The sequence below is a fragment of the Carex rostrata genome, chromosome 3 (assembly GCF_964058835.1).
Source record: "Carex rostrata chromosome 3, lpCarRost1.2, whole genome shotgun sequence".
NCBI lineage: Eukaryota > Viridiplantae > Streptophyta > Magnoliopsida > Poales > Cyperaceae > Carex > Carex rostrata.
Genome location: NC_135920.1, coordinates 1,130,401 through 1,143,055, shown reverse-complemented (window position 1 = coordinate 1,143,055; position 12,655 = coordinate 1,130,401). Strand labels below are relative to the sequence as shown.

At 32.3% G+C, this 12,655-nt stretch overlaps 1 protein-coding gene across 1 annotated transcript; it reads left to right on the top strand.

Moving 5' to 3' along the window:
• The first annotated feature begins 8,188 nt into the window (after positions 1-8,188).
• Positions 8,189-9,457, top strand: LOC144551597 (BTB/POZ and MATH domain-containing protein 2-like). The gene is made up of 2 exons (XM_078299627.1): positions 8,189-9,062; positions 9,417-9,457. Exons 1-2 carry the CDS (start codon positions 8,189-8,191, stop codon positions 9,455-9,457), a joined length of 915 nt encoding a protein of 304 aa, XP_078155753.1.
• Positions 9,458-12,655: the final 3,198 nt, after the last annotated feature.

Here is a 12,655-nt window from a genome sequence, read left to right as displayed (position 1 = left end):
TCGGATCTTAACAGGAAAATTTTGCAAATAAGAAAATTCTTTCCTTTTTGAATACGTACCTGTTTTTTTCAAGCCCAAAACCACTCTCAGATCATACGTACCTGTTTTTTTTTAAATAGCTCTAGGAGAGATACTGGTAATGTTGCTGGAAAATAACAGGTCAGGACCAGATCAGAGAGGGTTAATTAAGTTATATATAACTTAAATGTCATGATTTTATAATGGTAGGAGACTAATGTGGTGACCAACAACACTATTTTAGGAGGACTGCAAGAAAGGGGAAATTGAGAAGGCATTGGACTCCATACATTATATCTATCTTTCGGGGAAGTTTGCTTAAAGGTCCCTGAATTTAATCTCCTATCTACTCTATTCTCCTCACTGTTATCTCTATAGATACCCCAACCTTAATGAAGCCCTAATTTGGTCAATTTTATTTCAATGGTTTACCAAAATAAAATCAATTTCCCTATCTCAACACTGGTCACTTTTACCAGTATCGGAAATTCAAGATTTGAGGAGATGTCATCAAAGAATAGGCATAACTAAACCATGCGAAAAAAACTATGAGCAAGCAATCTCTTTTCTTTATAAAAATGAAGTCGGAAACACTGATTTGGAACCAAATCTACTTGTTGGATAATGAATAATGTAATTAAACTTTAGAATTTAATAAGAGGATATAATAACTTGTACCTCACTGATCCCTGGTCTCAATAGGAGGAAGAGAGGTGCTCAAATCCTTGACGGCGTTCAAGGGGAGGAGCGCGCGTAAGTGACTGCTTCAACGGCGGCGCCAGCAACCGCTCTGATACTGGCGCGGTCGAGAGGGCAGAGAGAGAGAGGTGGGGAGTTTTTCAAAGAGACGAAGAGAGAAGAAGGGATGTTAGATGAGAGAAACCGGTATCAGAGAAGAAACACCAAAGAAAGGCGAAAGAAGAAAGGATTTAGAAGAGTTGTAGCAGCGGACGCGTGGAGGAAGGGAAAGACGTGTCATCAGATTAAGGAGAGAACAAACTGCTGATCGTTGAGAACCGTTGGATTCAAATTGGACGGCTGATAAGGAGACAACACTGATCATTCAGTGCAAAATCCATCCAAAATTATATATATAAATAGGGCTTGTCTACAGTGCAGCAAAATCAAAATGCAATCATAATCATTAATTTTATTTATTGAACGGTTCAGATTAGATAGCTAAATACTTTAATCTTATGTTAATTTATTCCGAAATTTTTTTCGGAAGGGTAAAATAGTAAGTAAATTTCTTATTTTCTTACCCTCCCGTCTACGTCTCCTGCTTCTCTCCTCCGCTTCTCTCTCTTCCTTGCCGCCTCCACCTTGACCATTGTCGAGAACTCGAAGAACCTCACGACGCCTCTCTCCCTCTCCTGAGCACCCAAGCAAGTCTCCAGCGCGATTTCTTCCCACTCCAAGCAAGTCTCCAGTGCAATTTCTGGTGCCTCTCCTCCCTCCAGCGCAATTTCTCGCTCTTAAGTCTTCTCTTCTCTTCTCCTCTTTCTTTCTCTCTCAGGTAAATATTCGATTCATCAATCCATCGATCGATGCCTCTAGCACTACTTCAGATACACATTTTTGTTATTATTCTATGCAATTTTTCCTTCAATTTAGTTTTACACTTAGAAACCTATTCACGAGACCACAAAATTCAACTCCAGTAAACTGGGGCACTTGCGTTCCTTCAAATTAGGGTTACTTGGTAGAGATTTGGGATTTCTTAATTTTTGCTGATCTGTGCATATGAAAAGTTGAATTAAAACAGCTAATTGAGGATTGACAGTTGATCTAGGCAATTTCTAAAATTTGTTACAATCAAACATTTGTTATTTATTGAAGAGATTGAACTATATAACATATTTAAAATAAATAAAATTCAATAAAATTTCTATACACATAATTAAAATTTAAAAATTATAAGAGTGGTTTAACTATCTTTGGCTAAGTCTGCTGTTTCAACAGTAATATTCTTTTGACAATAAAAATGTAATATCTTCAAAAGAAGAGAAAAAAGATAAGATATTTCTATCATAATTTATCATTGCAGTAAGCTAATTAAAGTAATATGAATTTTATTTGAAAAAGAAAAATTGAATAAAATACTCTATTGTTTTGTTTTCTCAAAAAATCACGAGAAATCGGATTAAGAATGGGCAAAGGAAAAAACTTCCTCCACCTGTGGAAGAGTGCATGCAAAGTTAGTGGTGTTCATTGGGTCCGGTTTAGTCAATTTTGAATCGAACTGAATTAGATTGGACCAAATGGTTCGGTTTTTTGGGTTTAATAGTTCGGTTCGATTTGCTTTTTAAAACCGAATTATTATAACTTCGGTTCGGCTCGGTTTGAAAATTTTCAAAATAAAAATAACCGAACTGACCGAACTTTTATATATTATGTATTTGGTCCGGACCGATCCGGTTTATTTCTTAATACCTCGATTTATTTCTTAATCAATTACTTTATATACTTCAATTTATTTCTTAATATCCAAAATGTATTTCTTAATACCTTGGTTTATTTCTTAATATACTTCGATTTATTATAAATCGATTGCTTTAAATAAAAAAATTTAATATATTTCGGTTTGAATCGAACAAACTAAAATAAAATTTTGATTCGATTCGGTTCGGTTGCAATGCTAAATCGGTTCAATTTGGTTCTATTTTTAAAACCAAATTATATATAACTTTGGTTATTGATAGATCATATCTCATTTTTGTATATATTCTACGTACACTTGCAGAGCCCATGAAAAAATAGAAAACTGTGCTAAAATTTAATCATGAGAAACTTGAAACAGTAAGTCTTAGATCAACTATAAAAAAATCAAGCAAAAATATATGTACCAAACTATCTTGAAAGAACCCAAAAACACGTACTCAATCAGTCGCCAAAACAATTGCTTTTTTAATTTGCAGAATTATTCTAACCTAAAAGGAAAAGAAAAACAAAAAAGCCATACGGCTCTACAGAGGACATTGCTGATCATGATCTTCTTCTTGCGCTTGGCTCCGTATAATTATTGTGTAGCCAAATATGACACCACATAAAATGATTAGTATTTTCGCAAGCGGGAACACAATCTACATGAAAAAAAAAAAATGCAAATCAGAGATCCATAGTGAACATCATACTGAGATAACCAGTAGCGTAATATACTGACCTGAATAAGGGAAAAAGCAACTGTAAAAGCTGCAGCCAATAGGAATTGGCCTTCCATAAACTTGAACTGGAGAGCTTGAATTTTTCCCCATAATTTATACATAGTGAAGCTTAGGACTGTAACCAATACTATGATTACAAATTCCACTATTGCGTCCCATCCAAAATCGCATTTCACGTGAAGAAATTGAAAGCCTGGATAATTAAACCAGCAACTAATCAGCTACAAGCCTACAACTACTGTACAATTTATTAAGGTATTGTGAAGTTACAAACACTATTTTAACAATATAAGATCTGACAAGTTACTTACCTTTCGTATGAGAAGAAACCAATTAAGCCAAAAGAAAAGTTGACAGCCGCTGTAAATAGGCCTACGGAGAAGTGGTTGGCTGGCCGGTTGAACAGGTTTAAGAAATGTAGATGGTGGGACTGATCAAAGAGATATTGCTGGGTAACAACTGTGTACAAGGATTTTAAGATAAAATTCAATATATTATAAATTAGATGAATATATTAAATATTGTAACTAATTGGAGTACTTAAAAGGAAAAGGATCGATCCCAAAGATCACTAATTTTCTTTTCTTTGATTGGACTACAATATACTCTGGGAAGATTGGAAGATGGAACAATAAAATGTATGTGTTTTTTATCACACCAGATCAAAATGCCTTTAATTTTAACTACCATTACCTGGAAGAAAAGAACTATTATACCTTACAATTTTGCAAATCATAAAAATGGAGCAAAATTATTTAATTACAAGTTTCATAATTCATTATAAATCACCAAGCAGCCTGGAATCGAAGTAAAAATGTTGGCAACGGGGGGAACAAACACGAGAATAAATGCCAACAAAATTGCAAACACCATATGGAAGGCCAGGCTCGAAAAGACATGTTTGAGGTATACCCACCACCCTTGCTGAGACATGCTACTGTAACTACCAGCAGGATACACGGCAGGTTCACTGGCCTGTGGACGTGCTGCTGCTTCTTCTTCGCTTATCATCATCTTGAATCTTTTTTAGATTTCTTTATTTTCTTGATTTTTTTTCTCTTTCTTCGCTTCTTAATTTGTTGCTTTTAGTTTAATTCTTTTCTGGCAATTTAATGACAAGCTAGTGAGCAAGGCAGGGGAATTAATTAAGAGGAGGGAAAACACAAAGATGGATGTTAATTAATTTTCAGATAGACCGGGTATTGACGTTGTTGTGTAAGGATTGCGACACGTGGCTTAATCTTTACTTAATTAGTTAGACTTTGGAGTATGATGAATTGATGATCCTGCTGCATGTATAATTATATATTAATAAATTTGTTAAGTTTACGCATTAATTGGCCTCCATTTGTCCCTTAAGTGCAGGCGTCCATTTATGAGTAAAACGTACTTGTGAGAATTCAAATGTTTTCTTCTACTATCGTTAACACTGGAGATAAATCATAAATCCTTTTATCCACGAATATACATGAAACGTGCTGCTTGGTGGGCTAACTTGCTTTAAGATTTTTTTTTTTTTTAAATTGTAAATAGTCGATTCAAATCTTTCATGATATTCATATTTGTGCTTGGAAACCGAATTTTACATTTTTTTTAACTTTTACTATTTTTTTGGAATTTTTGAAAATCAGTGCTTTTATGATTCTTTTTATTATTTTTGTATTTAATGAAAAGCTATGATTTTCAAAAATTCTAAGAAATAGGAAAATATTTTCAAAAAATGTAAAATTTGGTCTCTAAGCATATTTTAATATGAAGATTTTGTTGGAATGTTCTAATCGACTATTTAAACTTTGAAACTAAAGATATGACTAGAAAGTAAAATATCTTTTTTAATTCCCAAAGGAAGTTAGGCAATACAGGAACCATTTCATTTTATTTTATTTTATTATCTTTTGCTTAATTAGGCAATTTCTACTCTCTTTTTTTTTCTCAGTTTTACAGTTTTCTTTGGCAAATGTGCTCACCTTGAGTACCTTTAATTTGTAACTTTTGGACACTATGACCAACTCACATTGCTGATTGATCTTGCAATTTATGAAATCTGAGGCTAGACCTCCCTTTTCTTTTCTTTTTAAAAAAAAAAAAAGAAATGTTTCCCAAAGCAAGTTTGTCCATCTCTTATTAGATAATCTCATACAAATTAACAATCTAAATGATATAAACTCAACTCAAAGACCTTCATTATTTTAAGTGCTGGAGAAAACCAAAAAGTAGGTAGCCTCTGTACCAATATACCATTTCAATTGGCATAGACTACATTTTAAGTACAGTACTAATTGGGTCTATATCCATCCATAAGCATTAGATTGCTTCAATACAAAAGAAAACACATGCCAAAAGTGAAGATAATTTTCAGTGAACAAACCTTAATTTACCAACTTCGTTAAGCTTCTTTTGTTGGAAATAATAAATTTAATTAGTGGTGCGTAATATAAAATAGGTAATGTTCACTACTACTGTAAACATAATTATACACGGTTAAAAAAACTAATGACACACGGTCCGCTACTGTATCCATGTACATTGTGTATAAAAATATCAATACATTTTACAAAGTTAGTACTATTTTACACACACACACATGTGTCCTCAATCAATCCAGCTCCTGCAAATAAACTTAATTTCTATAATTTACTTTTGAAGTGTGAGAAATAGAAAATGGGCTTAGACCTTCAAATTGCATGTCTCACAACAAGAATGAGACACTTTTCGTGAGGATAAAAAAAAATGACTTTTTACGACGGACTGCTTTCATTGTTCAGCTTTTTTTTTGCGACGGACGACTGTCATAAATGCGTTTTTTCCCTTGCAAAAAGTGTCTACTTTGTTGTAGTGTTTCTTCTTTCGTGTATAGATGATGGCATGGGTTTTCTCATTGTAATTTTTTACAATACAACTCAATTACTTGAGACGTTGGAAAATACTCGGATTTATCTATACTTCTAGTATGCCAAGGATAAAAAGAAATTTAGTTTGATGATGCTTTTGTAATAACATGCATGTCACTTGGGCTTCACAAAAAGATACGCGCGTGATTCGATTGAGTTTGGTTTGACAAAAGTTAGTAATTAATTTGGTTAGACATTGTTTCGATCGTTCTGAAAAGAATTAAATCATCAACTTGGTTCGAAATTGGTTTGAATTCAAATTCGAACTGGGTTAAGTTCGATTGGATACTCTTCTTTTCAGTTCTGAAACTTGCTTTAATAACGAAACTGGTTCGAATCGATTCGAAACTCGAACTCTTCATTTTAGTTCGAAACCCAGATTCAATTAAATCAATCCAGTTCGGTTCGAAATTGGTTTGAACTCGAGCTCGAACTGTGTTAAGTTCTATTTAGTTTGATTCGTTTGCAGCCTACATGCATGTTAGTACTTTTTAAATATAAAAACCTTCAAATTTTATTTGCTCTCTTAATTAAGATAAACCCGATTCTTCCTTATTTCTTGTTATTATTGGAATTTTCAAATATATTCTTTTTCTCTAATTAATTTGTATATATTCCTATGGGTTTCTATAAATAGGAAGCCGAGAATATTAATAGGTTGTGCTCCTTTGATTAACAGCGTCCTTTCTTCTCATGGCACCTCTTTTAATTTTCAATGACAAATTTACCCTTTACTTAATTAATACCAGTGTTCTAAATAGCGCGCTATAGCGCCGCTATAGCGTTTTTGGAGACCAAACGCTATGCTATGACATTAAAACACGCTATTTGCGCTACAGACGCTATAGCGGTAATAGCGGTCCGCTATAGCGTATAGCGTGTAGCGCAAATAGCGCGTGCTATGCAACATTTGCTGTTTTTTTTTCTTTTCAATTTATATGAGCTTTAAAATAAATAAATGGTGAAGATATTGTTTAATTTTGATGAATATTACATTATATTAAATTCAAGTCCGCTATAATAATTTTTTTCATTTTGCTCTTGGTTTTTTTTTAACTGATGATAAATCAAATAAATAATTGCTAAATTATGAAAATTTTAGGGACTAACAAGAATTTCTTCAAGGAATCTGTTTATTTACTAGAATTATGATTTTTTTTTCTTTTCAATTTCTAGGTTATTTTGAAATTTAAATAGAAAAAAAGATAAATTATGTTATGATGTTGAAGATATTTTAAATAGAAAAAGATCGATAGTTTATGATATTAGTATTACTATAGATATTTTGAGTTGCAATTTGGACTTTGTATTGGTTCAATATGAATATTATAATTTTTTTAATCAATTTGATATTATTTATTGTTCTATGAGACTAAATAATGTTCATATTTAATACAAATATATAATATAATTTTTATAAAAATAAAAAAACGCTATTTGGAATAGCTTTCGCTATAGCGTCGCTATTCGCTATAGCTTTTTTTGGAGGCTCCCCGCTATGACGCGATAAACGCTATTTAGAACCTTGATTAATACCCTAAATAAATATTCCTAGATTTATTCTTTTGCATATTTGATTCTCTTATTTTAAATTGAACGTAACCATTTTTATCTGGATTGAACCTTAAAATAAACAATAGTGTAAATATTTGAACTGTTATTTATGTCGTTAACATATCGTTATAGCTAATAAAAAGTTTGATTAATATAAATTTAGACAACAAAAATATAATACAAATCTAAAAAAAGTGCCTATTAATATATAGAGTTCGAAATTTAAAAAATATAAGAAGAATGCTTTGCTTTATTAATTAGAGTATGAATCCAGTATATATCCTCTCTCTCTCTCTCTCTCTCTTAATTCTTTCCCCTGAAATTGCTCTTTTTTTCCAACAAGCCCTAGCTGCTTCGCATCTCATTCTCATCAAGGTATCAATATAATAACTCATCATTAATTTCTCACTGAATATCTCTCTATTTCTACCTTTAATTGCTCTTTATATATGTTATATCTCACTGGTTCTTTAATTTTGTATTCAAGCCATGGAAATTTTAATCATGGTGAAGGCTACAGGATGCTATTTGTTCAAAATCAATCATTCAAAAACTAAAAACATGGGCATTGGTAAATGGATCACCTCACCAAAATTCCAAGTTGGTCAACATGATTGGGCTATTGGTTACTACCCTCAAGGCAATAAGGATCACAATGGCAAATATGTGTCCATCTTTTTAGAGCTAATTCAAACAAGATCTATAGATGTCACAGCAGAATTTGGTTTTGAACTGTTGGATAAGTATGGAAATATTTCAACGACTACTTTGAAATTGTTATATCACACATTTACATCTAAGGAAAGCAACTGGGGTGTTTGGGACTTTTTTGAAAGGACCAAATTAGAACAATCATATATCAAAGATGATTATTTTATACTCCGTGTTTCAATCATTGTAGAAAGTGGCAGTGATATAATATCCACAGGCTTTCTTTGTGAACGTCTTCAAAAGTTCAGAGAGGAGAATGAACATACCGATGTCACTTTTAATGTCGACGGTAAAATTTTTGTTGCACATAGACTAATTTTGGCAGCTCATTCACCAGTATTTAAAGCAGAACTCTTTGGCTCGATGGTAGAATCTAATATGGACAGCATCATAAAGATAAATGAGATGATACCTTCAGTTTTCAAAGCAATGCTTGATTTTATGTACAATAGATCGTTCTCGGTTAATGAGAAACTCCTCGTTGATTGTGAAGTGCCGATGTCGTCTACTGCCTTTCTTCAACATTTGCTAGTGGCAGCAGACCGTTATGCAATAGAGAAGTTAAAAGCTATATGTGAGTGGAAATTAGTTGAGCGTATCTCTATGGATACTGTTCTTTCTACTCTGGAAGTAGCTGAGATGAACAATTCTAGCAAGCTCAAGAATAAGTGTCTCCAATTCATTGATAATAGGGATGTCAATTGCACATTTTTATCGGGTAAAGGTAAGATTTTTTTTTCGTTTGTTTATTGGGTACGGAGAAGGGTAACAAACTTTTTCCATTATCTTACCCATTATCGTATAAGATAAATTTTAAAACTAAAATTATATATATAGATATATTTGTATGACGATGATACATGATACAATAATGTTTTGTATTTTATTAAATTTTCATAATACAAAGGAGTTGTATTCATTATTCTTTTTTTCTTAATTTCTTGTTTTGAAAAATATTTTATCGGAAACACAAATCAAGATGTCAATGTCACTTTTTTTATCCCTTTACCCGTTCCGTACCGTATTCGAAAAGACGGATAAGGATGAAGATATATTTCCGTTATCATAATGGGTACAGATATGAAAATGCTTCCACCCAACCTGTATCGTACTCGTTGACACCCCTAATTGATAAAAGTAATTTGATTTCCTTGATGCTAACTAAAGGGTATATTGAAATAATGCAAAATTGCCCCTATCTTTTGGAGCTTAAGGAGTTCGATTTAGTCCAAAATTCAAAATAGAGGACAAATCAATATTATATTTGAAGGGGTTTTAGTATGAAATGTTAGTGTCAAATAATTATCATATCACTAGAATCTGACACAATTTGTCATATTTATGCTATTTTATAGCATAACGTTTTCATACTTCTTAATAATATAAAATAACATGTAATCTCATTAATAAAAAAAATAGAACCAGTCTTTCATCTAATAGCGAAGGCAATGCTCTTTGTATAAAAAATCACAGGTTTGGAATCCGAAAGAAACAATTCTTTGTAGACATTAAATTAAATAGTTGGATGACTTGACGTCTAACATTTACTAAAAAAAAAGTATTAAAAAAAAGGAGGTTGATAATTAACCCCGCACCTCCCACCCCGCAATTAACCCCGCACAAAATGCCAAAAAACTCCAGCTGTCATTTTTTTTTTCATAAGGTATTAATACTTACGTACAGAAGTATTTATCTCTAAGAACGAAAGTATTTATCTCTAAGTACGAAAGTATTTAAGGGACCATGCACATTTTTTTCATGGAGGGTGGGGGGAATCTCAAATCACATGGGGGGACCATGCACGTTTTTAGAGGTGGGTTTTTTTTATCTCATTTCAATCTCGTCCACATTTCTCACAATCTATGAAAAATTTTGCGAATCTAAAACCACGAACGTTTTCTACGTAATTTTCTCTTTCAAATGAGATCCATGGTGACATACTTTCGAGCAAGTCGTTACAGAAGTATTTATCCCTCATCGTGTAAGTATTTATATCTATACTTGAAAGTATTTTTTTGCATATAATACTTATAATACATGATATTAATACTTTCATATATCAGTATAAAAACTTATAATACATGATATTAATACTTTCATATTTCAGTATGAATACTTATAATAATTGATAGTAATACTTTCATATGTCAGTATAAATACTTATAATACATGATATTAATACTTTCATATGTCAGTATAAATACTTATAATACATGATATTAATACTTTCATATGTCAGTATAAATACTTATAATAATTGATAGTAATATTTTCATATGTCTGTATAGATATAAATACTTGCATGATGAGGGATAAATACTTCTGTAACAAGTTGTCCGAAAGTATGTCATCATGGATCTCATTTGAAAGAGAAAATTACGTAGAAAACGTTCGTGGTTTTAGATTCGCAAAATTTTTCATAAATCGTGAGAAATAGGAACGAGATCGAAATGAGATCAAACTAATTTGGAGAGAGATAGAGTGGGGGGATGGTGGGGGGATGGAATGGGGGGGGAGTAATATAATTGTTCTAAAAAAAAATCATCCATAATTTGCTCCCAAGTTAAGAACAAGAAAGAAACGAAGAAGATACGACAGAATAGAAAGAGGTTAATGTTGTTATTCTTAAAATTTAAAGGGAATAAATCTTATAAAAATAAATAGATTTTTTTTTTAATTTATATATTAATTTCCTGAGATTTAAATTTAAAAACGAGATGAACGTTCATTTTTCCCTCTTTCTTTTTCTTGTTTTCATTTGCCTTCTTTATTCAAATTCGAGAACACATTTTGATTAACTATTTCATTTTACCGTTCCAACAACATTATTTTAACGACATTTATAATTAATAGAGTACCACCTGCCAAGCATTAACAGAATGCCACCTGCCAACCTCCGCACGTGATTCACTTCACAATTAAGAAGCCCTTTCTGCAGTGTCGCATTAACAGAGTGCCACCTGGAAGATGTTAAGCTGTTAGTGATAGATAAAATAGAAATTGTAGATGTTAAGCTGTTAGTGATGATGGTAGGGATGTAATGTTCTTTTTTGTCTTTCTTGCATATAAAAGTTGATAAAATCTTTGTCGACCTTTATCATGACATCTGGTTTTCTTCATTTTGTATTTGCTTGTCGATAAAGGCCTCAGCAAGTGAAGAAGAGTTGACTAAGAATGCCCGTAAAACATTTTATACCTGAGTTTCAGAAGAATACATTAGAGAAGTTGAACAACTTCTTGTGAAGAAATAGTGGATTTATATATGTTTGTAAAAGCAAAGGAGCGTTATCGATCATATCGATTGGTATCCGTACGTGCCCTTATTTCTGATTCGGAGTAATACCTACCTTAAATCTCGGCACCTATATATACTACTTACTATAGACTAAACCCCGCTCATACCAAGATAGGGAACCAATCAGTTATAATTGATTTGCACTCTCTCATTCAACATGTGCAAATTAATCCAAATCAAGCACTGATTAGTCGATGATCATGCAACTGAAGCCCTCTGTAGTTACTACTTTAAATGAATTAACCTTAAATATCTCAATTTTATGATAGTGCAAAAGTACAAAACATCGCATGATAGTGCTCTTGAGCTTTACAAGGTAAATAAAACGATATTGCTCTGCTTCTTATTTTTTGTTTCTAATAGAAGTAAAACGAAATGGCACCTTCTGCTTCCAATATACTATATTCTGCTGGATGCTGGTCATGAACCTGTCCAAGGCATTAAGTTTTCCAGATATCTGTAGCTATTTTATTTCTGGCTTAGAAGGTACTAGCTGTTCATGATTATCATCTCTATACATTGGGAACAGGCACCACAAGCATTTTGGTACCGTTTTTTGTTGATTTGGTTTCATATATTATCAATGAAATTGCTGGGCTCTTTATCGATCCCACTTCTATTACAAAAAAAAAAAAAAAAAAAATGTTTTCCAGAAATCTTGGTCCTAGCCAGAATCCGATTAGAACTGGAGAAATTCTGTGAATGGTGCAATTGTCTGTTCTGGATGCATTACTCTCACGGTAGGAAGTATGGCTTAGTTTTTGATAATTATAAGCCGGGGTTGGGTTTGTCCAAAAGATTGCAGCCCGCATATTACTATGGATATTTACTTTTAGATATATTTTTCATCTATTTATCCCGAAAACACTGTTAAATTACCAAAGAGAATGAACAAATTAATATGCTGATTTTTTATTTCTCAGTTATTAACATGACGTGATTTTGAATTGTAATTCTGTAGGACGAAAACAGCCCATTCAGGCACATGGTGACTGATGTATCCTGTTTAATTAAGCAAGAAC

Coding starts and splice junctions, on each gene's coding strand:
- LOC144551597 (XM_078299627.1), top strand. CDS start 8,189: ATGGGCATTGGTAAATGGATCACCTCACCAAAATTCCAAGTTGGTCAA. Junction 9,063..9,416: donor CACATTTTTATCGGGTAAAG/GTAAGATTTTTT, acceptor TAATGGGTACAG/ATATGAAAATGCTTCCACCC.